The sequence below is a fragment of the Dama dama genome, chromosome 1 (assembly GCF_033118175.1).
Source record: "Dama dama isolate Ldn47 chromosome 1, ASM3311817v1, whole genome shotgun sequence".
Classification (NCBI taxonomy): Eukaryota; Metazoa; Chordata; class Mammalia; order Artiodactyla; family Cervidae; genus Dama; species Dama dama.
Genome location: NC_083681.1, coordinates 6,774,675 through 6,797,669, shown reverse-complemented (window position 1 = coordinate 6,797,669; position 22,995 = coordinate 6,774,675). Strand labels below are relative to the sequence as shown.

The 22,995-nt window shown below is 39.7% G+C and overlaps 1 protein-coding gene across 4 annotated transcripts in view; it reads right to left on the bottom strand.

Annotated features, from left to right (window-relative positions):
• Positions 1-7,389: 7,389 nt before the first annotated feature.
• Positions 7,390-22,995, bottom strand: part of PDGFD (platelet derived growth factor D) — a 267,492-nt gene continuing 251,886 nt past the window's right edge. For all 4 annotated transcript variants that reach the window (XM_061143144.1, XM_061143135.1, XM_061143164.1 and 1 more), the window contains 2 exons: positions 20,841-21,055; positions 7,390-9,903 (listed from right to left, as the gene is read on the bottom strand). In XM_061143144.1, coding sequence (XP_060999127.1) covers positions 9,778-9,903; positions 20,841-21,055 — 341 coding nt within the window. In that variant the 3' untranslated portion in view covers positions 7,390-9,777. The remainder of the gene's footprint in view (positions 9,904-20,840; positions 21,056-22,995) is intronic.

Here is a 22,995-nt window from a genome sequence, read left to right as displayed (position 1 = left end):
CTGTGCTTAACAAGCACATGTAGCTTGTGGCTATAGCCCTGAACAGTGCAGAATTAGAACACTTCCATCACCACACATTTCTACTGTACAGTGCCACTACAGATAAAGTGGTTTTTCCCAGAAAGAGGGTGGAGGCGGGGGTAGGGAGGAGTGTTTCTGGGCAGTTGTATCAGTAGGTTTCTCCAACATCTTCTCTGCAATACTTGATAAAACTTGCCCCTTGGAACAATTTCTCCCTCTGGCACTCAGGAAGGATATTTTTATACTCTTTCAATTGCCCTGTGAACCTTTTCCTCCTCAATCTTCACCCTCCTCTAAGTGACTCAACCATGCCTGTGGTTTTTAATAGCTACATGTTGGTGATTCCTAAATTTACATCTTATTCCCAAACACCTCTTCTGAGCTCCAGACCCACAGACCTCACTGCCTACTTCATATTTTCAACTGGACATGTCAAAGACCATTTGGCATTAATATCTGACGTTGAGTTCTTGATATACAAGTCTTCTTCTCTTTCCCTATCTCCAGACTCAACAAATGGCATCTCTATCTGCCTAGTTTGTTATGCTAGAAGCCCTGGAAAAATCCATGACATCCTCTTTCACTTCTCTCTCAACACCCAATCCATCGCCAACTGGTGAATTAAACATTCAAAATATTTCTGTAATCTAGTCACACTTCTTTTCATTTCTAATGCCACAATCTCCTTCTACTCTCCCCCCCAGTTAATATTATTTAACATTTATTCAGCTTTCTGTTTCTTCTTCAATGTCATTTTCTTAAGGAATCCTTTTGTGCACCTGATCTAAATTCCACCTTTTAATATCATCTCACATTACATTTTATTTTCACAAATACAGTGGATCATTTACTTACCTGTTCAATATCTACGCTTTCTTATCTAGCTTGATAAGAGCATGAAACATAGCTGTTTTATTATACTTTAAATCTGTTGTGTCTGGCACTTAATGAGGGCTAGCTAGCCCTTAGTTAGTATTTATCACATTTTTGGAACATATATTGTGAGCTTTGTGAATTCCTATTTTCTTCTTCTCTGTGGTCCTGGATGTCCTTTGGATTCTGCTCTTTATCTTATGAATTCAGCTTTGGCACTTTAAGGATGACTCCCAGTCAACATTACAAGACCTGGCTCTTCTGGGAGACATTTCTTCTCTCAAAATTAGCCTCTCTTCTGCCTTCCTAGTTTTCTCAGAGTACTGTGAGAACTCTAACCCATGTGATTCTTTCCCTCAGGATACCACCCAGCCTGCACTGCCATTCTCAATCAGCAATTAAGACTCTTGGATGCTCTTGTTAATTTCTCCTGTAGTTTGTTGATCCCAGTCTATGGAAATAGCACCTCCTAGAGATGTCCTTATCATCACTTCCTACTTTTGCATTGCATTTGATGGAATGCAAAAGTAGGAAGTCAAGAGATACCAGGAGTAACAGGCACCTTTGGCCTTGGAGTACAAAATGAAGCAGCATAAAGACTAACAGAGTTTTGCTAACAGAACACATTGGTCATAGCAAACATCCTCATCAAACACAACAGACAACTCTGTACATGAAAATCATTGGATGGCCAACACCGAAATCAGACTGACTATGTTCTTTGCAGCCGAAGATGAAAAGCTCTATACAGTCAGCAGAAAAAAAGACTGAGAGCTGACTGTGGCTCAGATCATGAACAACTTATTGCAAAATTCAGACTTAAATTGAAGAAACTAGAGAAAACCACTAGACCATTCAGGTGTGACCTAGATCAAATCCTTTATGGTTATAAGGTAGAAGTAACAAACAGATTCAATGGATTAGATCTGCTAGACAGAGTGCCTGAAGAACTATGGATGGAGGTTCATAAAAATGTACAGAAGGTGGTGACCAAAACCATCTCCAAGAAAAAGAAGTGCAAAAAAGCAAAATGATTTGTCTGAAGAGGCCTTACAAATAGCTGAGAAAAGAAGTGAAAGGCAAAGGAGAAAAGGAAAGATATACCCATCTGAGTGCAGAGTTCCAAAGAATAGCAAAGAGAGATAAGAATCCTACCTAAGTGAACAATGCAAAGAAATTGAGGAAAACAACAGAATGGGAAAGACTAGAGATCTCTTCAGAAAATTAGAGATACCAAGGAATATTTCATGCAAAGATGGGCATGATAAAGGACATAAGCAGTATGGACCTAACAGAAGCAGCAGAGATTAAAAAGAGGTATCAAGAATACACAGAACTATACAAAAAAGATATTAATGACTGAGATAACCCTGATGGTGTGATTATTCACCTAGAGCCAAACATCCTGGAGTGCAAAGTCCAGTGGGCCTTAGGAAGCATCGCTATGAACAAAGCTAATGGAAGTGATGGAATTCCAGTTGAGCTATTTCAAATCCTAAAAGATGATGCTGTGAAAGTGCTGCATTCAATATGCCATCAAATTTGGAAAAGTCAACAGTGGTCACAGCACTGGAAAATGTCAGTTTTCATTCCAATCCCAAAGAAGGGCAATGCCAAAGAATGTTCAAACTACCACACAGTTGAGCTCTTTTCACACGCTAGCAAGGTCAGGCTCAAAATCCTCTAAGCCAGGCTTCAACAGTATGTGAACTGAGGGCTTCCAGATGTTCAAGCTAGATTTAGAAAAGGCAGAGGAACCAGAGATCAAATTGCCAACATGCACTGGATCATAGAAAAAAACAAGAAAATTCCAGAAAAAACATCTATTTATGGCTCATTGACTATGCTAAATCCTTTGACTGTAGGGTTCACAACAAACTGTGGAAAATTCTTAAAGAGATGGGATTATCAGACCACCTCACCTGCCCCCTGAGGTACATCAAGGCTGTATATTGTCACCCTGCTTATTTAACTTATATGCAGAGTACATCATGCAAAATGCCGGGCTGGATGAAGCACAAGCTGAATTCAAGATTGAGAAATATAAATAACCTCAGATATGCAGATGACACCACCCTTATGGCAGAAAGTAAAGGTGAACTAAAGAGACTCTTGATGAAAGAGGAGAGTGAAGAATCTGGCTTTTTTAACATTCAAAAAATGAAGATCATGGCATCTGGTCCCATCACTTCATGGCTAATAGAAGGGGAAACAATGGAAACAGTGACAGACTTTATTTTCTTAGGCTCCAAAATCAGTGACTGCAGCCATGGAATTAAAAGATGCTTGCTCCTTGGAAGAAAAGCTATGACCAACCTAGACAGCGTATTCAAAAGCAGAGATATTACTTTGGTGACTAAAATCCATGTAGTCAATGCTATGATTTTCCAAGTAGGCAGTATGGTGGTGGTTTAGTCACTCAGTCATGTCCTACTCTTGCAACACATGGACTGTAGCCCTCCCGGCTTCTCTGTCCTTGGGATTTTCCAGGTAAGGATACTGGAGTGGGTTGCCATGCCCTCCACCAGGGGATCTTCCTGACCTAGGGACTGAAGCTGGGTGTCCTGCACTGCAAGCAGATTCTTTACCAGTTGAGCTTCCAGTGAAGCCCTTAGTCATGAAGGGATGTGAGCATGTCACTGTAAAGAAGGCTGCATTTGATCAAACTCCAGGAGATGGTGAAGGACAGGCATGCTGTGCCAGCCTACGGGGTTGCAAAGAGCCAGACAGGACTGAGTAACTGAACAACAATGACAGAGGTTTTTAATACACATCCTGGACAACCACAAGGTCCTACACACCTTCTCGTGTCTGAGATCTCACTTTTGTCCTGTCTCACTGCTAATGTTGTCATCCCCAAGTTCGTGTGCCTGACATAAGCTAAGACCAAACAAGCCAAAGTGGACGAGTATGGAGCCAAGAAAAGAGTATTTGTTATGGAACCACGCAAGGAGTATGGGGCCGCTCTCATTCAAAAGATGTGAACTCACTGATAGGTTTTAGGGAAAAAGTTTTAATAAGCAAAATTTGGGGAGAGGGAGCACTGCAGGGTGTGGAATTGTCCTCTGATTTGGTGGTGGTGAGGTAACAGGGTGGTGTTCCAGAGATTTCAATCATCAGCCTTCTGGTTCCAACCAGTCTTAGGTCCAAGTGTTTATTTTAGGCCTGAGGTAATCATCCTCCACCTGGGTGGGAGCCTCAGTTCCAGCAAGCTCAGAGTTACTATCAAATTGTTACCCACGTCCCCCCTGGAAGAACCAGGCTCAAGTCTCATCCTGCACTATTGTACTCTCTGCATTCCCTCACTCCCCTAAATAGTCACTGTTTGAATGTGCCCTTTGGAACACAGGGAGGGTCTAGCAGATGGAAACCTTCTTCCTATAAACAGGAAATGGGGGACAAAGAAAGGTCTCTGTACCTGGGGTGGAGGGGAAACCACAGGATCCTGCACAGTTTCAATCCCCCATTTTCTCTGATACTTCTCCATCTTAAGGGGTGGCGGAGGACTTCAGTTTTAGGGGGACTTGGTTTCACTACAGCTTTAGGAGGTTTATCACTTGTATCCACCTCTGTCCTTCCTGCAGATTGCCACTTTCCAAAATACTGAACTGCAGAACTGATCTATGGGAAGGACCTAGAAAACGTCTGATCCTGCCAATTTGTAAATAAGAAAACATGTCTGGAAAGTGGCAGTCTTGTTCCTATACCCAAGGCCTTCTAACTCTGTCTCTGATGCAGATGGTGCTTGAAGCTCACACTATGCGCAGAAGCCTCTGTGGCTTCCTCTCCCACATGTAAAAGACAGGGTTTTTGCTAACCATCCACAGAAGATTTTGCATAATCAGGTACTTATCTACCTTTTCAAACATATCACCCATTGTTCCTGTATATAGATTCCTTTCCTTTCTGATACTTTCCTCACTAGTCTTTGAACTGCCCACATTTACCTCATGTATTTTTCCTAGTGAATCTTTGGGTTTTTTATTTGTTTATTTCACCTAGAATATCTTTCTCTAGTTTTATCCCCTGCTGTAGTTCTTGCATTTTGAAGTCTAAAGCATGCCTCATATGAGTATGTGAAACATTTAACCAGTTTCCCCCATATTCGCTATGGCCAAATTTCTTTTGATATAAGTCATAAATATCTATACCATATTCTCAAGTTTATATAAAAATGGAAAATATTGGGAAATATTCACTTAATGTGTTCAACTGCCAAAACACAGTGATTTCTTAACAGTTGGCAATTTTAGCCTATTAACTTCTCACTTGGTAAACCATGCATTGGACCTGATCTCCTCAAATGACTCCACTTCCTGTGCCTTTTAAAGTGCACACCCATCCTGACTTTCTCTAAGTTGAAGACTAGGGGGTAGAAATTGGTCAGAAGAGGAGAGATGTGGAAGTCACAAAGAGAAAAAGGAAAGGCTAGAAGATAACAGAAGAGAATGAATTTGTAATCTTTCCTCAACCAAAAATGGAGATTAAGGAATACGACTGGAAGACTAGCTCTTACAAGAGAATTTGTATTCCAGGCATTATTTAAAATATAAATTGAACCCAAGGGTGATTTTAACATTTTGTTCCTGGCCACTAAGCTTGGAAACCAGCACTTAGCAGTTTAAAATGATTAGAAAATCAAATGCCTTTATTAGAAAATGAAGATTTCTTGGCCCATGACTTGCTGCACTGAGTATATTAGCATTTATTATGGACTCAGCTCCATACTCTCTTCTAATGTGTTCTGCTTAAGAATTCTTAGAGATATCTATACAAATAAAATTTACTTAAAAAGATAAAGATTAACTTGTAAATTCTGAACTGTAAGAACAAAAAGCTCAAAATCTTAAATTAAGTGGCTAGCTGCTTATCCATTGCTGAGGTTTAACTACAATATTCAGGAGATATCTCAGTGGGTTAAGTTTTGAAGGCCTATGTAGTCTTTAAGTGGATCATTAAAAACAACAGAATTTAAGTGAATGTCAATAAAACCAGTGAATTATAAATATTCTCTCTTCCAGCATATTTGATCAGAGCTATCAATAAACAAAATTGTATTTCCTAGGATTTCAGGCATGAATGCTAATCTATGAACATAATGTTCTACCAGAGGATCCTAGGAGAATATGAACAATTTGGACATCTATTGAGTTACTCTTAATAGAAAACTGGACGTGTGTGCATTTCAGGAAATAAAATGACATTCTTAACATATCTGCATTAAAATACTGCTTATATATCTATGACTAGTATGATTCCCCATACTTTGACTCCATGTTAGCTGATATTTCCAGTGGTAAAATTGATCCTTGCCACAAAATACATGTCTCTACTCCCTTTCCCCAAAAACCCAACACTACTGAACTAAACAAAGTGGCAGAGTTTCACCCAACACTGTGCAGTTGCCATCCTGTCTTCACTGGGATGATGAAGACCAAGACTACAGGCAAAAGCAAAAGTTCTTAAAGCAAGATGAGCTCTCTTTAGGCTTTGTCTCTTCGCCTCCCCCCACCAACAAGGCACACACCAAACTCTGTGGGAGAGTAGCCCCTAAGCAGGTCCAGAAAGTGTCAGATTTGTCACTATATCCAAGGACATCTAGCTTTCTCTCTGATGCACTATGACACATTTGGCCTCCACCTGCTGGAAGGAAAGCCCCCAGGTCCCACAGATCACTTCCCAGGAATCCTTACAAATGCTACCAGATTGATCATCTGCCTTCGCATAATTTTACATGGTTTGTAATTTACTGAAAGCACGCATGTTATAAGGGAACTATATATGATCTTCAAATCTAGTATTTTGAAATATCTGGGATAACTTTAAAGTATCTTGCAGGTTTAGGCATTCTGTTGAGGGGGTTGGTTAACACTGACCCACCAGCTGTGGTGTTCATCTAAATGGGTGAAGGTGTGAGGGTGAACTTAATGTTATTGATTTCAGGCCTGAAAGGAGAGAGAGCCTGTGGATTCTCCAAAGCGAGAGTGTCGGAGGAGGATATCGTCTACTAAAAGCCTGCAGGGAAACAAACAGTCAAACAAAGAAGCACCAAGAGCAGCAAAAAAAACAAAACTCAAGTCTCATCTCATTTCTGGTTTCCAGTGGCTTCCAGAAGGGACAGGGTAAAATCCTGTTTTCAGGGAACAATGTTCTAAAACCAGGCCCACAGAACTCACCCAACCTTGTCACTCCAGACAGCTGCATGTATTTGGGGAAGTGAGTCTGTATCATTGTGCACCTTTTAAAACTGCAGTTGAGTACTAAATAATGGAGTAGCTTTGTTTGTAAGCAATATTTATTTTTCATGAAGATAAGAGGCAAATTACATTTGTTACAGAAAACGCTATGGGAGGAAAAAGCTGCATGTTACTAATATGACCAAAAAAAAAAAAAAAAAAAAAACCAGAAAAAATTCCTCTTATGAAAGTGCTCTGCCCTATAACATATTGAACAGAAGGCATTATTCCAGGTGAATGAGCCATGCAGAAATGAGGATTTATTAGGATTTGTTTTGAAATGTAATTTGTACGGTGAGCTTTTTATTCCTTTGATGGCAATGAAACAGATTTATTGGCTACATGTTGGAAGTGCAATAGATAACAGATAACCAAGGGAGAAGTTTTAATAAAACACTCAGGAAAGAAAAAAAAAAAAGAAGTGAGTGAGAATGCATGCTTACATGGCAGCTAATAAATAAAAAGTTGAGATAGGGCTTTAACTGAAAACCATCCTGGTTATTGCAGCCTGGAAGGTTTATTGAAAATTGGGTAGAACACTCTAATTTTTCATACTTAACAGTTGAACAAGTTAGAATGATATAACTCAAATTTTGGTTTTGGTCCAGGAATCCTATGTTTTCACAGGAAGCTTTCAAGAGGCTTGCAGGGGAAGAGCGGTTCCTGATTATTAGAGGGTCTGGCTGCGCTCTGGATTTTGGACAACTTAACAATAGAGCATCTCTTTTTACCAGTCATCCTTTGAGGTAAAAACACTGGACACTTTCAGGGAAGTTTTGAGGGAATATCTTCAATAAGCATTGACCTTTCAAAGAGCTGAACAGAAATGAGCTCCTAAAGATACTTGAGAACTTGGTCCTGAAAGCATCATGCTCAGAAATCCAAATATATATAGGCTGTTCATCTGACACTGAGACTTAATGAGCCCCAGTCACACACCCTCATTTGACTTAGCTGTGTTCAGTAGGGCCCTGGACTCAGGGAAGGAAGCAGCTCTCCTTTTTTATTTCAAAGCGAGAAGAAAAATGTCCTTTTCTCTGAGCGGCTCCAGAGCTATCTTAATTTTAGTATTGCTCTCTTAGAGTCTTCCTTTGGAGAATGATGAATCACTTCCTACGCTTGCAGTCAGTCCCTGAGGCCTTAACAGACATTAAGGAGCCAAGGCGGAAAAATTACTCTAAGTACCAATAATAACTACCAATGCAAAAACCATTTCCTAGGGTAGAGCAGGGCCAACCTGGTGCTCTCACAATTTGCAGTGAGGCTTCTTAGAACAAGTGCCATAGATTTGGAAAGAACCCGAGACCCCAGGTCTCCTTTCACTTAGTTCAGAAACAGGAGTTCAACTGAATTGAACAGTGAGTACACAGTTAGGAATTTACATCAATGAAATTGGGTTGCTTTAATGCACAAAAGCTTCTGGGCTATAAGTAATCCATGATGGCTTGCCAAATATAAAATGCCATTGTATATATATATATATATATATATACATTGTCTCATTTAATAATGACTCATAAACTCATAAACAGATAAACATATATATATATGGAAGAGATAGGAAGAGATATGGAGGAGATAGGAACACAAAAGCAAGATACATAAAATTAATTGGCATAATTCGGAGAGTATGAGTCATTATTAAATATGGATTTCAATCAAATATTCCATCCCACTCCCAGTTATGTTAATATTTCAATGCTCACATTTTTTTACTTTCAACTGCTCAAACTTTCCAGTGAGCATTATTTTGAAAGGCTCATAGAGAGTCCCCATGACATTCTCTAAAGGAGTTACTTTTGTGGAGAGGTTTTGAGAAGAAACAATTCAAAATTCTGCTTCAGTTTATACATTATTTCTCATAGGATAATATTAATAAACCTTGTGAGAATTTTTTGAAGACAGGTGTTAATGAGTTTGCATGCCTTGGCAAGATACACTAAGAGAAGACTTAAGGGCTTTATTTCTAAAGCACCTATATTATGATGACATGCTTTTGGAGACAGGTAACTATTGTCTATATAGCTAAGTATGTAGTACATCTCATGAGAAAAACGGCTAGGAATGTATCTCTTCCCAGAAACCATATTTCCCTCTTTTTATAATTAAGATGTATGCACAAGAAATGCTCATTTATTTAATTTTTAATATAAAAGGTGCTTTCTTTAAAAGAGCAAGATCCAAAATTGTTTTGTGATTCAAAACTTAAAAACAAACAAATTAATCTTCCAAAGACATGTTTAATGTATTTGCTATGTCCCTTATTTTGTCAGATTTTAAGAGTCTAAATAATTAAACCATATGTAAGCACTGGTGTACCTGGTTATATATACTGAGTAAACCATTTGGTCTATTTACACAGAGACATGGAGATGATATATATATATATATCTATATATATATATATATATATATCCTCAGACACTATTATTAAATGCAATCCTATATTCTTGGATATAGAGGTTGATGATACACCTTTCTACTTGTCATGGCACTAACAAAGCTAGGTTGAAAGTCAGCTACCACTTGTATTCATTCCTTTGCAGGCTAATGGTAAGTTCGGTTGCTGGTGGGAAAGGGGTCTCTTACCACACCCTTCTCAAAATAAAGGTTCTTTCATGTTTAATGAAAGTACATGCACATTCTCTTATCGAGGTGGTCTTGAGCTGCAGATACAGTCGCACCGCTCATGGTGATCCAACTGGATGTCAACGAGAGCCATGTGCTTCGCTCTGCCCCTCCTCTTGAAATGGCCAGGTTCAAACTTTAACACCTAGGACAAGAAGCATTTCCTGTTAGAAAGTACCTGGGATTTAACTCAATTACATACCACTTATTCTCTTTATGACAACTGGTTCTTAAGCCTTTGAGGATCCGATGAAATCTACAGGCTCACTCTTAGAATGAACACGTACAAATGTTGTTATAGACAGTCACCGACTCCTTAAAGTAATGGAATCCACTGATCACAGAGCAATGCCTCCTGCATTACCTACCTGCCGGGTCATGAGGACTGCAGGGGTCTGAGCAGGTGTTTACTGATCACTTTCTGAGGGCCTGCTTTGTGCCAAGTGCTGTCCCAAATATTATTAATATCACAAAGAGTCTTCTGACTAAAGCATGTGTTATGGATAAATACAATACTGAGAATATCACTCTCTCTGTGGACAGGACAACGGATACAGTTATGACCTAATACGCTGGTATGGGCACTTCCCGGGAGAGTGGTTAAGAATCCGCCTGCCACTGGTCTGGGCAGACCCCACGTTCTCCACCTGCACCTGGTGGCAGAGGCCACCGCAGTGAGAAGCCCTTGAGTCACAGAAGAGCAGCCCCTGCTCACAGCTAGAGAAAGCCCATGTGCAGCAACAAAGACCCGGGGCGTCACCCCCCGCCCCACAAAAGTGCTGGCGTGGCTAAATGCGTGGGTGAGGTTAAGACATTTTGCCTCCTTAGTGGTCATAAACAACTGAAAATGTGTGTATGTTCTTACACACAATGTGTTCTTACATATTCGATCTTACATATCGAATTTACAATTCAAAAGAGATCATGTTTTCTAAAATGTTTGCATATTAATACCTTTGAAACAATCCAACATTTCTTGAATAAATCACATCCTTAAATTTTCACATTGATAGGTGTAAATGTGATTTAAAAAATTTTTAAGTTTAAATAGAAGCTAACACTTCTTCCCTAGTGTGGCCTTCACTGAAGTCAATATTTGCCATCATATACATAAACATCATATACATCATATACAGATACATTATACCATATATGTAAATATATATACAGTATTTATGTATATATAGCTAATATATATACAGTCAATTTAATTGCTTCTTTATGTATATTCTTAGGCTCCTGTTAGCTTTCATTTTTGATTCTGTTCTATTTTCCCTTTTAGACTTTAAACTCTGCATCATACTACCATACAACTATGTAGCATTTTGTAGTTTAAAAAAAATTTGCACCTATGCACTATTTTGTCTGCCCTAAGACAAACCTTGTCATACAATAGAGAAGGCGTCTTTACTCACAGTAAAAGCTAGAAAACTGAGATTATAAGGGAGGCCAGGTGCCAGGGTCTTCTGTCAACTCAGGTCTGAACAACAGTGCGTTGCTCTCTGGACTCCCAGCACACTAGGACCCAAGGACCAGCGCCTCTCTAATGTGGCTGCAGTTTCCCTCTGTATCTCACAGGTGTGTCAGGCACACGTGTGAACTGAAATGGGCCCTGATGCTTGGTATGAAGATTTTGCTCCGAGATGAAGATTAGATGCGAGGAAATCTTGTTTTCTAGGCTGTGTAAGTTTTCATGGCATGCCCCCAATTTTTCTACTGTGGATTATCTTCCTAGCAATGTCCTCATCCTCACATTACCTGTTTCATGTTATAAGCAAATCAAAACCATCTACTAGGAAAACAGGCCTAGAGCCCTCAGTCCCCATGCATCCACTTTACTTTAGCGTTTACCTTTTTAAAGCATCGAGGGGGTGATATTTATGTATTTGGCTGTATTGCACCTTAGTTGTGGTGTGCGAGATCTTCACTGGGCCCTGCAGGAGCTTTCACTGGGGCACACAGACGCTCTCGGCATGGCACATGGCCTCCGGAGGGCACGGACTCAGTGGTGGTGGCATGCGGGCTTAACTGCTCCACAGCATGTGGGAACTTAGTTCTCTGACCAGGGACTGAACCTGTGTCCCCTGCATTGCAAGACATATTCTTAAGCACTGGACCACCAGGTAAGTCCCAACATTTAGCCTGTTTTTCCATAAGAGTTCTGTGGAGCAGGTCATTCGTTCAATGTTCAGTAAAGTAAGGAGCCTGGGCTCTGATAACACAGAGTGAAATACCTAGTCCCACTTAGAGAAGAGCTTCAAAAGGATATTTGTACTTTTGTGAGTACAAACTGGGGTTGGGGGATGGGGTGGGAAGGAATGGCCTAGAAGAGTTCATGAGGGAGGCACAAAAATACTGGCTTATGGTAAAGCTAGTCCCAGCGCCAGTTTTGATAGCTAATTACATTATCCTTTTTACCTAAATTTCACTGAACTTACACTATGCATCACATAGTTTCATATGACATACGCTTTCTATTAACGAATGCTTTGAGGGCAAGGATAGCATAAATAATTACTAACATCATTGAGTATTTGTTAGATGCTACACACTGCTATGACTGGAAGTATTAGACGTTTTGAGTATCACTGTAACACTATGATTTAGGTACTTTTATAATACTGTCTCAGATAGGGAAGAGAGAGACTAAGGTTGCAGAGTCGGTGACTGGCGTCACCAGAGTTTGTCTCCATGTGGCCCAGCGCGTGCCCTGACTGGGAAGGTGGACTTTTGTCTGTTCTGGTCAGCAGCGTGTTGGGAACACAGTAGGTTTCCAGTGGGATACACCCCGGTGGCCGTGGTGGGTGACGCTGCCAGTCACAGTATGGGAACCTATGTTCACAGCCTCTCTTTCCTGTCTCCTCCTACCTCACTTCTACCCCAACCTCCAACAAGGGCAGGGGCGCAAGACAAACCAACCCAGAGGCCACAATGAAGTGGCCTATGCTTTGCATGACTTGCAAGTCTTTTACGATTTTGAAACAGAATTTCTGTACTGAGAGCACAGTGACAATGATATTTTCCTTTCCCTGCTCCCATGTTCACTCCTGCTTCATCTCTAAAGAAAATAAAAACTGTTGCTTCTCCATGAAAAACTAAGTAACCAAAGCATGGAAGAAGTGTTTATTGCATTGTGGGATATTAAATACCCTGCTAGGATAGATAGGAAAGCCCTCCTGTGCCACACTTGGTCAGAGTGCCCTGGAAGAGCTTAAAGCTTGGGTTCCTGCAACTTAGCCAAGAATTTCTCTAATATTAGTCACTATTTTCCAACCCTAATAAACCAGATCTGGAGGTTGAACTATTCAGGGGAATAAAATGATTCCTAAGAAGCTGAGCAGATGATAAATATTCTCTTTTTTAAAAAGACCATTATCAAAGCCTAATAAGTTGCCATGACTGACATCTATAAAATCAGTGCTCCGTTGATTTGCTTCCGCATTTGATGAGAAATGAAAGTGTGTGCTTTGGAATGAGAGCCGAGCCTGGCCAGTTTTTTCTAACTGGTGTCCTGATTGTTCAGGGATTTTCCCTGTGTTTTATATTAAGCCACGTTAGCCCAGTATATATGTGTTTTGCTGATAAGAGGAGAAAAATGAATTGGCAGACACTTTTCCAGACAAGACAGGAAAGCACTGTTTGAACAAAGTGGAAATTGGACTGCTTTACTGGCTGATCACAGGGCTGATGTTCAAAGCTTTCAGACCATGTAATAGTCTTAGGTTCAGGTACACAGCATTGAACGGAGGAAGAAAGCAAAGCTGATTTGAGAGAGCATGAAAAGTTAAAAGAAAAATGAAAAGCCTTTATCTGAAAAAGCAAACTGTCTCTGGGTTATCTGGTCACCTTTAAAGGGAAGGAACCGTTGAATTAATTACAGTCGCTGTAGGACACTCACTAATAGGTACCTTCACAAAATGCTTTCCTATTTTCTGCTCTATGATTCACTGCTGCAAGCACACACACTGAAATAAAAATCCATGGAGGAGCAGCCAGCCGTTTCTTATCACCTATGGGTGAAAATGGCCTTCTTGACCCTTCTCCACCATCTGGAAAAACCACATGAAGCCAGGGAAAGTTGATTTTTATTAAATGGAGAATGACTGAAGCAGTTGGTGGCTTTCATACCACTAAACAAAATCGAAGATGCTCAGTTTGCAAATTACCATATCACAAAAGATATTTACTACAGTTACTCTCTTTGTTGCCAATAAACCACTGAATGAATCATTGCCATAAAGTTATTACAGTAATAAAACAGTACTAGACAGAAAAGCTACCTGCTGAGTTGGGTTCTTGTTTATTGGAAATATTAAAGAAAGGTCGTTAAGGCCTTGTAACAGTTTTCAAATTAATGGCTGATGGAGGAACACAAGTACATATTTTAGGACACGTGCCCTGTATAAACCCAAATCATTAAGGGTTTACTTAAGATTCACCCAACTTCTAAAGCAGGCAGCATTCAGTATACACACTTTCCTAAGGAAAAAAGCTTCATATTTTTCCTTACTTTATGACTTCTTTCATGCTTGTAGACTTTATAAAAATGTGCATACAGTTAAGATTTTTAAGGTCTGGTAGTCAACCTTTCTGAAATCTAAAGTGACTACAAGCAAAAATATTTTGAGATGAGAAAACATATTATTTTCTACCTGGGTAACTGTCCAACTTGAAGGTAGTAGTTTCAAGGGAGATTGAAAGTTGTAAGGGAAGGAGTGATACCAAGTCCTGAGATACAGTCCTCAATAAGAAAGACACAAATAACAGAGTTCAGCACATTTCTCTGACAAGCTAGGTATGAAGGTGACTAAAGGCTGGGCTTATAGTGTGGTTCTATACAACCCTCATGAATTTTGAAAATGCAATTTTGACATCTGTGGACATTTACTTATAATCGAAATTTTCTTGTGAGCACTCTGGGGTGTATTCAGCCACAGTTCTACCTTTAGAGGACTTAAATAGGAATTCCAGTTGAGCTGTTTCAAATCCTGAAAGATGATGCTGTGAAAGTGCTGCACTCAATATGCCAGCAAATTTGGAAAACTCAGCAGTGGCCACAGGACTGGAAAAGGTCAGTTTTCATTCCAATCCCAAAGAAAGGCAATCCCAAAGAATGCTCAAACTACCGCACGATTGCACTCATCTCACACGCTAGCAAAGTAATGCTCAAAATTCTCCAACCCAGGCTTCAGCAATACGTGAACTGAGGACTTCCAGATGTTCAAGCTGGTTTTAGAAAAGGCAGAGGAACCAGAGATCAAATTGACAACATCCTCTGGATCATTGAAAAAGCAAGAGAGTTCCAGAAAAACATCTATTTCTGCTTTATTGACTATGCCAAAGCCTTTGACTGCGTGGATCACAATAAACTGTGGAAAATTCTGAAAGAGATGGGAATACCAGACCACCTGACCCACCTCTTGAGAAACCTATATGCAGGTCAGAAAGCAACAGTTAGAACTGGACATGGAACAACAGACTGGTTCCAAATAGGAAAAGGAGTACGTCAAGGCTGTATCTTGTCACCCTGCTTATTTAACTTATATGCAGAGTACATCATGAGAAACGCTGGGCTGGAAGAAGCATAAGCTAGAATCAAGATTGCTGGGAGAAATATCAATAACCTCAGATATGCAGATGACACCACCCTTATGGCAGAAAGTGAAGAGGAACTAAAAAGCCTCTTGATGAAAGTGAAAGAGGAGAGTGAAAAAGTTGGCTTAAAGCTTAACATTCAGAAAACTAAGATCATGGCATCTGGTCCCATCACTTCATGGCAAATAGATGGGGAAACAGTGGAAACAGTGTCAGACTTTATTTTTTTGGGCTCCAAAATCACTGCAGATGGTGATTGCAGCCATGAAATTAAAAGATGATTCCTGCTTGGAAGGAAAGTTATGACCAACTTAGATAGCATATTAAAAAGCAGAGACATTACTTTGCCAACAAAGGTCCATCTAGTCAAGGCTATGGTGTTTCCAGTTGTCATGTATGGATGTGAGAGTTGGACTGTAAAGAAAGCTGAGTGCCGAAAAATTGATGCTTTTGAACTGTGGTGTTGGAGAAGACTCTTGAGAGTCCCTTGGACTGCAAGGAGACCCAACCAGTCCATCCTGAAGGAAATCAGTCCTGGGTGTTCATTGGAAGGACAGATGCTGAAGCTGAAACTCCAGTACTTTGGCCACCTCATGCGAAGAGTTGACTCATTGGAAAAGACCCTGATGCTGGGAGGGTTTGGGGGCAGGAGGAGAAGGGGTCGACAGAGGATGAGATAGCTGGATGGCATCACGGACTCGATGGGCATGAGTTTGAGTAAACTCCGGCAGTTGGTGATGGACAGGGATGCCTGGCGTGCTGCGATTCACAGGGTCGCAAAGAGTCGGACACGACTGAGCGACTTAACTGAACTGAACTGAAATAGATAAATGATTTTAACAGTATTTTAGAGGATTAAGGACTACATATTCAGTGCACCAATTGCAGAAAACATGATGGAAGCTGAGCTGGGCACCAAGTTTCAGAGCACGGCATTAACAATGAGTATCATTCATGTCACAAATGGGTCTTTGTCTAGTTGGGGAGTATCATGCCCGAAGGCAGGTTTGCTAAACTTTGGCAAGAAGGCTTAACATGAATCCAGATCTACAAGGAAAAGGATGTATGCACTTTGCTGTACTTGGAGGGTCCCGGCACCAGTAAGTTATCAAGGCTGTGAGGGAGTCAGAACAGAGCAAGCCCGACCACACTCTCAGGATATTCCACCCACGTCTGTTGAGTGCTTTACAGCCTTCAGAGGCTTTCATTGTTCCAGGATTCCCCAGAGGTAAGCAGCACAGGTGTTACTAATGGTGGGTGGATAACTTTTTTACACATAATCTATACACTTTAAATGTTCCAGATCATATCTTTGTTCTTTTGTATTTTCTTAGCATTTCAACCACCAACTTGTTTATATTCCTAACACAATCTCGGCAAGATAAGATTTAGGGAGTGGTGAACAGATATCATATAATTTCAGATCTGTCTGAGAACTCAAAATTGTAGGTTATCATAGGGAGTAAAGGGAAACCCGAGGCCCTGGGGAATTTTAGGTGGCTGGCCCGAGGTGGCCTCTCATGTGAATCCACATATTCTCTCTTCAGTTGTGTGATTTTCTCTGTCTCTGTTGTCTCTTATAGGAACAGACAGGAAAGGCCTGCAAGAGAATCTTCTCAAGGTCTCACTCAAAGAGGGAGCAAGAAGTAGGGAGACTTAAGCTGCCATAAGCTCTAGAAATGCTGTTTCCGGGAAAAGAATAAAGATTTTTGTGACTTTTTAAAATAATCATAACCCTCAAATTCATTGCCTTTACCATAGAGTAGAAACTTTTGGAAAAATATTGTTTTCCTGTCTTCTTGGTCTCAATTTGCGATTTTAGCTAAATTTGTTTCAATGGCAGATGCTTAAAACATGTAAAAATTACAAGTACCATTCTTTTATCTCAAGTCTAAATCTCAATATTTTATTATTGCCAATCAATCTTTTGTTTCATATGTAAATATCTGCTTATATCTTCTACCTCTTATGTTTAATGGGCAACAAATTTTTAATACAAAATTTTTATATATTTAATGTAAAGTTAAAAAAGTCATTCACAGTAATTTTTTCATGATGCAAGCGACTGGAATGGTTTAGATGCTGTAAGTGCCAGAGAGAGTTGTGTCTTGGCTTATGCTGTTCACTATCGGAGCCCCTGACCATGTGCAGCTATTTACATTCAAATTAGTTTAAATTAAATAAAATTTAAAAATTCAGTTTCTCATTCAAATTAGTTTAAATTAAATAAAATTTAAAAATTCAGTTTCTCATTTGCAGTACACACATTTCAAGTGCTCTGTAGCCACAAGTTGCTAGTGACTATCAGACTGGATAGTCCCGATATGGAACTCTCTCATCACTGCGGAAAGTTCTAACAGATAGGGCAGTTGTGCCAGCATTGGGACAAAATCATGAGAGGTAGGACAGTGAAAATTAACTTGTCTTTCTCTGTTGCCTCCTAAGCTTTTGACTGTTGACTGAATGGACATAGCCAGGAGACCAAATGCTTAAGAAAAAATAGAATAGTAAGTATTAATCTAAAAGGTCAATATATTTCTAGGGAACATCCCTTCATTATACACTAACAAGGGAAGATAAGACTAAAATAATAGCATCCTCTAATAGTCTACAGAGTAAGTATGTTTTCTGGAATTTTCTCTTTTTAAAATCCCCACCGAAGGTATTTTTTATATTCTATATATTCCAAGAGAAGGAATGGTTGCTAGGAAAGAGGAAGAATACTTTAGCAGGATACCTACAAACTTTTCAGAAGAGGGAATTGTACAGATGGAGCATTTTATTGCACAGTGCAAAATGCTCAGATTTCTACAAGGAGAAGTCATGTGACCTGGGGAAAGAGCAAAGATCTTAACTTCCTTTTATTTATAATTTCTAATTATTGATAATTTTATCATTATACAGTTTAATTTCTTAGATTTTATTCCTTAAATGTTGAGCCTTGAAATATCTGTGGAGAATCATAGAGGCCTGCTTAGGTGGCAAGTTCTAGTCACCCCCTTAAGGGTGCTCATCTCATAAAAACTCATTTCCCATCTCATCAGTTCCAACCAGGAGGCGGGGAGACCAGTTTCTCATTTCTCTGTATTAAGACTACACGGCCAAAACTAAGAGAAGAGAGGACAAGGATTCTTGCCTCACGAGACTGAGCCCGAGCAACCCCTATTTCTGGAAATGGAACAAGCCTCCTGGACAGCATGATGCCTGGGACGTACTTCAAGGGCATTTTAGGAGGCTGGGGAAATCGTGTCAGCTGCATGTGTTCCAGGTGTGCAGTAACTGATGGAGTGATTGATGCGCTTTTGTCCTTTTGTCCAGAACTCAGCAGAGTGATTTTGCACAGAGCTCAGCAGACTCCGAGAAGTAAAAATATCATGACACATTCCACAGAGATGCTTTAGATAGCAGTTTCAAAAAGATTCCACATTTTAGACCCACTCATGTGACTGAACAAAGAGATCAAGGGCTTTGCCTCCTAGATATTAATTGTGAATAGAAACTTGCAGGTAACAGCCTCTGTGCAGAGAGACAATAGACCTAAGAAAAGGACCCTTCAGATTCTTTCCGAGTTAACTGTCTGGGAGGTGAGGGCCCTTTTGGGTGTGTGTTTAACTGTGTTTCCGCAATAAGCAATTAAAAAAAATTAAACTACAACTTCTCTCTGAGAGGAGAGTCAAGATGAAAATAAAGCATCAAAAGCCTGAACTTACATATTTTCCTCACAGTAAAGACTAGGTAGAGATCTTGTCACTTCTTGGCTTATTTTAATGCAAACCAAATTATTGCATTCTGCATTTGTCCTCAGTGTATGACTCAACATTACAACATTCAGGTTCTTAGACACAAAGGACAAAGTCCAATCTAGAGTTCATCAGGTCATACAAAAATAAAACACAATGAACACAGACAACAGCATTCTCTGGATATGAGAACAGATTTTTTTTTTCCCTTTGAAAAATGTGAGGTGAAGTAAGAAATTCTTGTTACTAAGAAAACATGCTCTGTGGAGGTCTCAAATCGTGTCTGCATCTATCTGAGGTAAGCAGGGTTATTGTGGCCTCCAAGCTCCTACTTTTCCCACGTTGAAAATACCACTTATGACGAATCCCTTTTCATTTAGCTCAGTAATTACCTCTTAACTGATTATTGTTTTATTGTTTTCAGGATAACAAAGTGGTTGTGTAAAGTGGGAGATTTTATTTAGGGGGCACCATCTATTCCTTTGTTTTGATGGATACTTTTGATGGATGAAAAGCAACTCAAACAATAATTCCTAACAATAGTGTTTGGTTCATATTTTATATTTTAAACATAGTTCAATATGGTATTTTACCTCTTACAAAATGCACTTCATATGCACTGCTTTGATTCCCCAGAGCCACCCTGTATGGGGTTATCATATAATTTCTTAAATCCTATTTCACATACATGAAAACTGGCTCTCTAAACTTTAGTGACTTGCATAATCAGGAAGTGATAGAGTTGCTGTCAGTGTCAAGAGTAGCTCTAACTCCGCTTAAGTCCACTGTTCCTTTAATCTTCAATAACGTGCTATACATTTAAAATGAGAGTGCTCAGTGTTACCGTTGGTAAGTATATATATAGACTTTAGAAACAGTGGATCAGTTTAGGTTCCATTTCTCTGAGTTGCTGACCAAGTCACACTGGTCAATCCACTGTTCCTCTCAGGCTTCAGTTTATTCATCTATAACAAGGGAATACAAATAGCATCTCCTGACAACATGTGGAGAAACTGCCAAGTGAGCTAATGATCGCTTATAATGATGTCTGGTACACTGTAAAGACTTATGTGTATTTCCTGTTATTATCATTAAAAGTTGCTGCTCTCCTTAAATTTTCATTCCTCTTACATCTTTATGTTTACTTTTGTTTACTTTTGCATAATTTCAGAGCTGATTCCCCAGAGCACGCAGTTATATTTAGGAAAAATTAGTACTTCTGGAAGAAAAATATTTCCATAATTAGAGATTGAAAAAGTCTCTGACAAAGTATCTTTTCTGACAATTTATACTTTGCTATTTTTACCCTGATTCATTTTTCAATGAGTTGATTGAATTTAAGATTAGCTCTTAGTATTCTCTTAAAGTAACCTGGATTTGTAGTCATATGCTGTGAAATGAATCCCATTATATTTCTGTAAGTAAGCTCTCAAATTATTGCATCATGCATTCGGTTGTGTATACTAACAAGACCATTGTCAGGCCACATATATATTATGAATAAGGGTTAGAAAAAGGAATCCCTACTTCAGGATGGACCCACACCCTCCCCAGAGACCTGCCTTTGCAAGTTCAGCTCAAGTACAATTCCGCAGTCATCTCACTGGGAGGGGTCCCTGTGCAGTGAACAACCTGAATAACCAATGCGATGGCCCAGTGTCCCAGCACCCTAGAGATTACAGGACGGTTGTAGCTGCTAAAGGGCCCAGCGCAGCACTGCAACAAGAAAATTCTGGAAACGGCATACCTCGTGATACTTTTTCACAGTTTTCCCTGAATTGCATGCACAGGACTTCCAGTTGACAGTTCCACAGCCACAGTTTCCTCCACAACGCTGCACAAGGAGGCAGCGTGGAAAGAAGACCACATTGGTAAGCTTCAGCTCTTCTCTCAAGTTGACGGAGTAATTCCTGGGAGTGCAACTGTAACGCTTGACATCGTCATTGAGCCTGTCCAGGTCAACTGTAAGAAACACAGGCGCTAGGTAATCAAGTGCATGACTGTGGCATAAACACTCAGCATGCATTTTGGGAGCAAGGTGGGGAGATTCTGTGAGGACAGCCGTAACCCAGGGATTGACCCTATTCACGGGATCTCAACTACTACCCCAAATACCAAAGGTGAGTGTCGCATGCTCAGTCATGTCCGACTCTGCGACCTTGTTGACTGTAGCCCACCAGGTTCCTCTGTCCATGGGATTTTCCAGGCAAGAATACTGGAGTGGGTTGCCATTTCCTTCTCCAATACCATAGGTGGAAAATCTAATTTCTCTTTTGGTCCTCTCTTCACCTTCAAAAAAAAAAAAAAATCAACAACAGCAAAGAGAAAACAAAATGACCTTCAAAAACTTAGCTAAATCTTGGCTCAATTTTTCTTGCACCTTTCTAATGCAAACAAAAAAAAAAAAAAAAAAAGAGTTCCAATGAAAGAAAAGAAAACATTCAGCAATTTAAAATAATTGTCTTTACCTTAAAAAACATATGTGTGTGTGTGTGTGTGTGTATGTGCAAATGTATATATATATACCTTCTTGACTTTAAACTACTCCTGACTCTAAGCCATTACTTAATATAGTTTGAATTATATCAGGGACACATTAGGGAGAATTATTTTAATTTATTGATCCGACAGTGAAATTCTACAAGTAAATGTGATGAATAAAAAGTTTTAGCTTCATTGTAACTCCAAGGTTAAGCAAAATGTCAAAGGATGAGGAATTTGGAGGTTGGGGATATGATGCATATTTGTGCATTGCATCCTAGATGGCAGTATAGGGTAGTGGTTAAGTGCTTGGGCTCTGCCGTTAATCCACAGCAGCATTAACTCATGGCTATATCTCCTTTCAGTTGGTAAGTTACCTGACTCCTCTATACTTCTGTTTCTTGCATCTACAAAATGCAAATTGTGTAACTTTACTTATTTCAGCAATATTTGAAGTATTGAAAGCAGAGTGCCTGGTATTCAATCTGGTTTTTATCATTCATCTTGATTCAGTTTCTCCAGGTTTTCCCTTTAAAGTCAAATGGTCAATAATTTAAAAAAATTTTTGTTTTCAGATCTGCCTCTTCTATTTCTTTTGGTCATTATTCTATGTAAATAATTATCTGGGGGGTTGGCTATCAGGACTTCTTTGAATTAAGAGTATTACACTAAATTTTCAGATTTTAGTCATTAATATTTTACTTGAGTTACATTTGTATTATTGTACTGTATAAATTATATTTTAACTTGTGGTCTCAAAATCCATCTAATCATCCATCTATTTGGGATTCAAATCCTCTGGCGGGTGAGCACGTACATGAATATCTCCTCACAAGAATGCAGTTAGGGGAAAGTCCTTTGTCCATTTCCGGGTTCCATACCATTTCTGAATGCACTTCCTTTGTCACCAGTGAGGCTACTGCAGGAGGAATCCCACAAACGTCAGGCAATTGTCATCAGACTTACTCTGATTTTAACCCCATTAAATGTCTTAGTCCTAAACCAAAACTGCGTGAGGAGTAGTAAGGAGTGCTCTTTTGGGGTAGAGGTCAAAGGCTAAGGATGCTGTCAGTAGAATGCATCTGAATAAGACAGAAATGAAAGAAGGCACAAATGGATGAAGATTCCACTTAACCCCATGAAGTCAGCTAAAATGCTGGCCATGTGGCCGATGACCCCCTTGAATAAGGAATTCAACAGCAAGTGGACTCATGCTCTGCCCTGTGTGCCTTTGATTCTCAAGGGCAGGGATTTTACCCCAACTCTCACATGCTGAGCCCAGGACACTGTGGGAGCTGCAGAAATGCTAAATAATTACCATGCATAATTGATGGCTGTTTCTTTCTTCCTTTGCAAAGACATATCATAAGTTTAGCTATAATCAATCGAGTTTGAAATTAAATGAACTCTGTCTTGGGAAA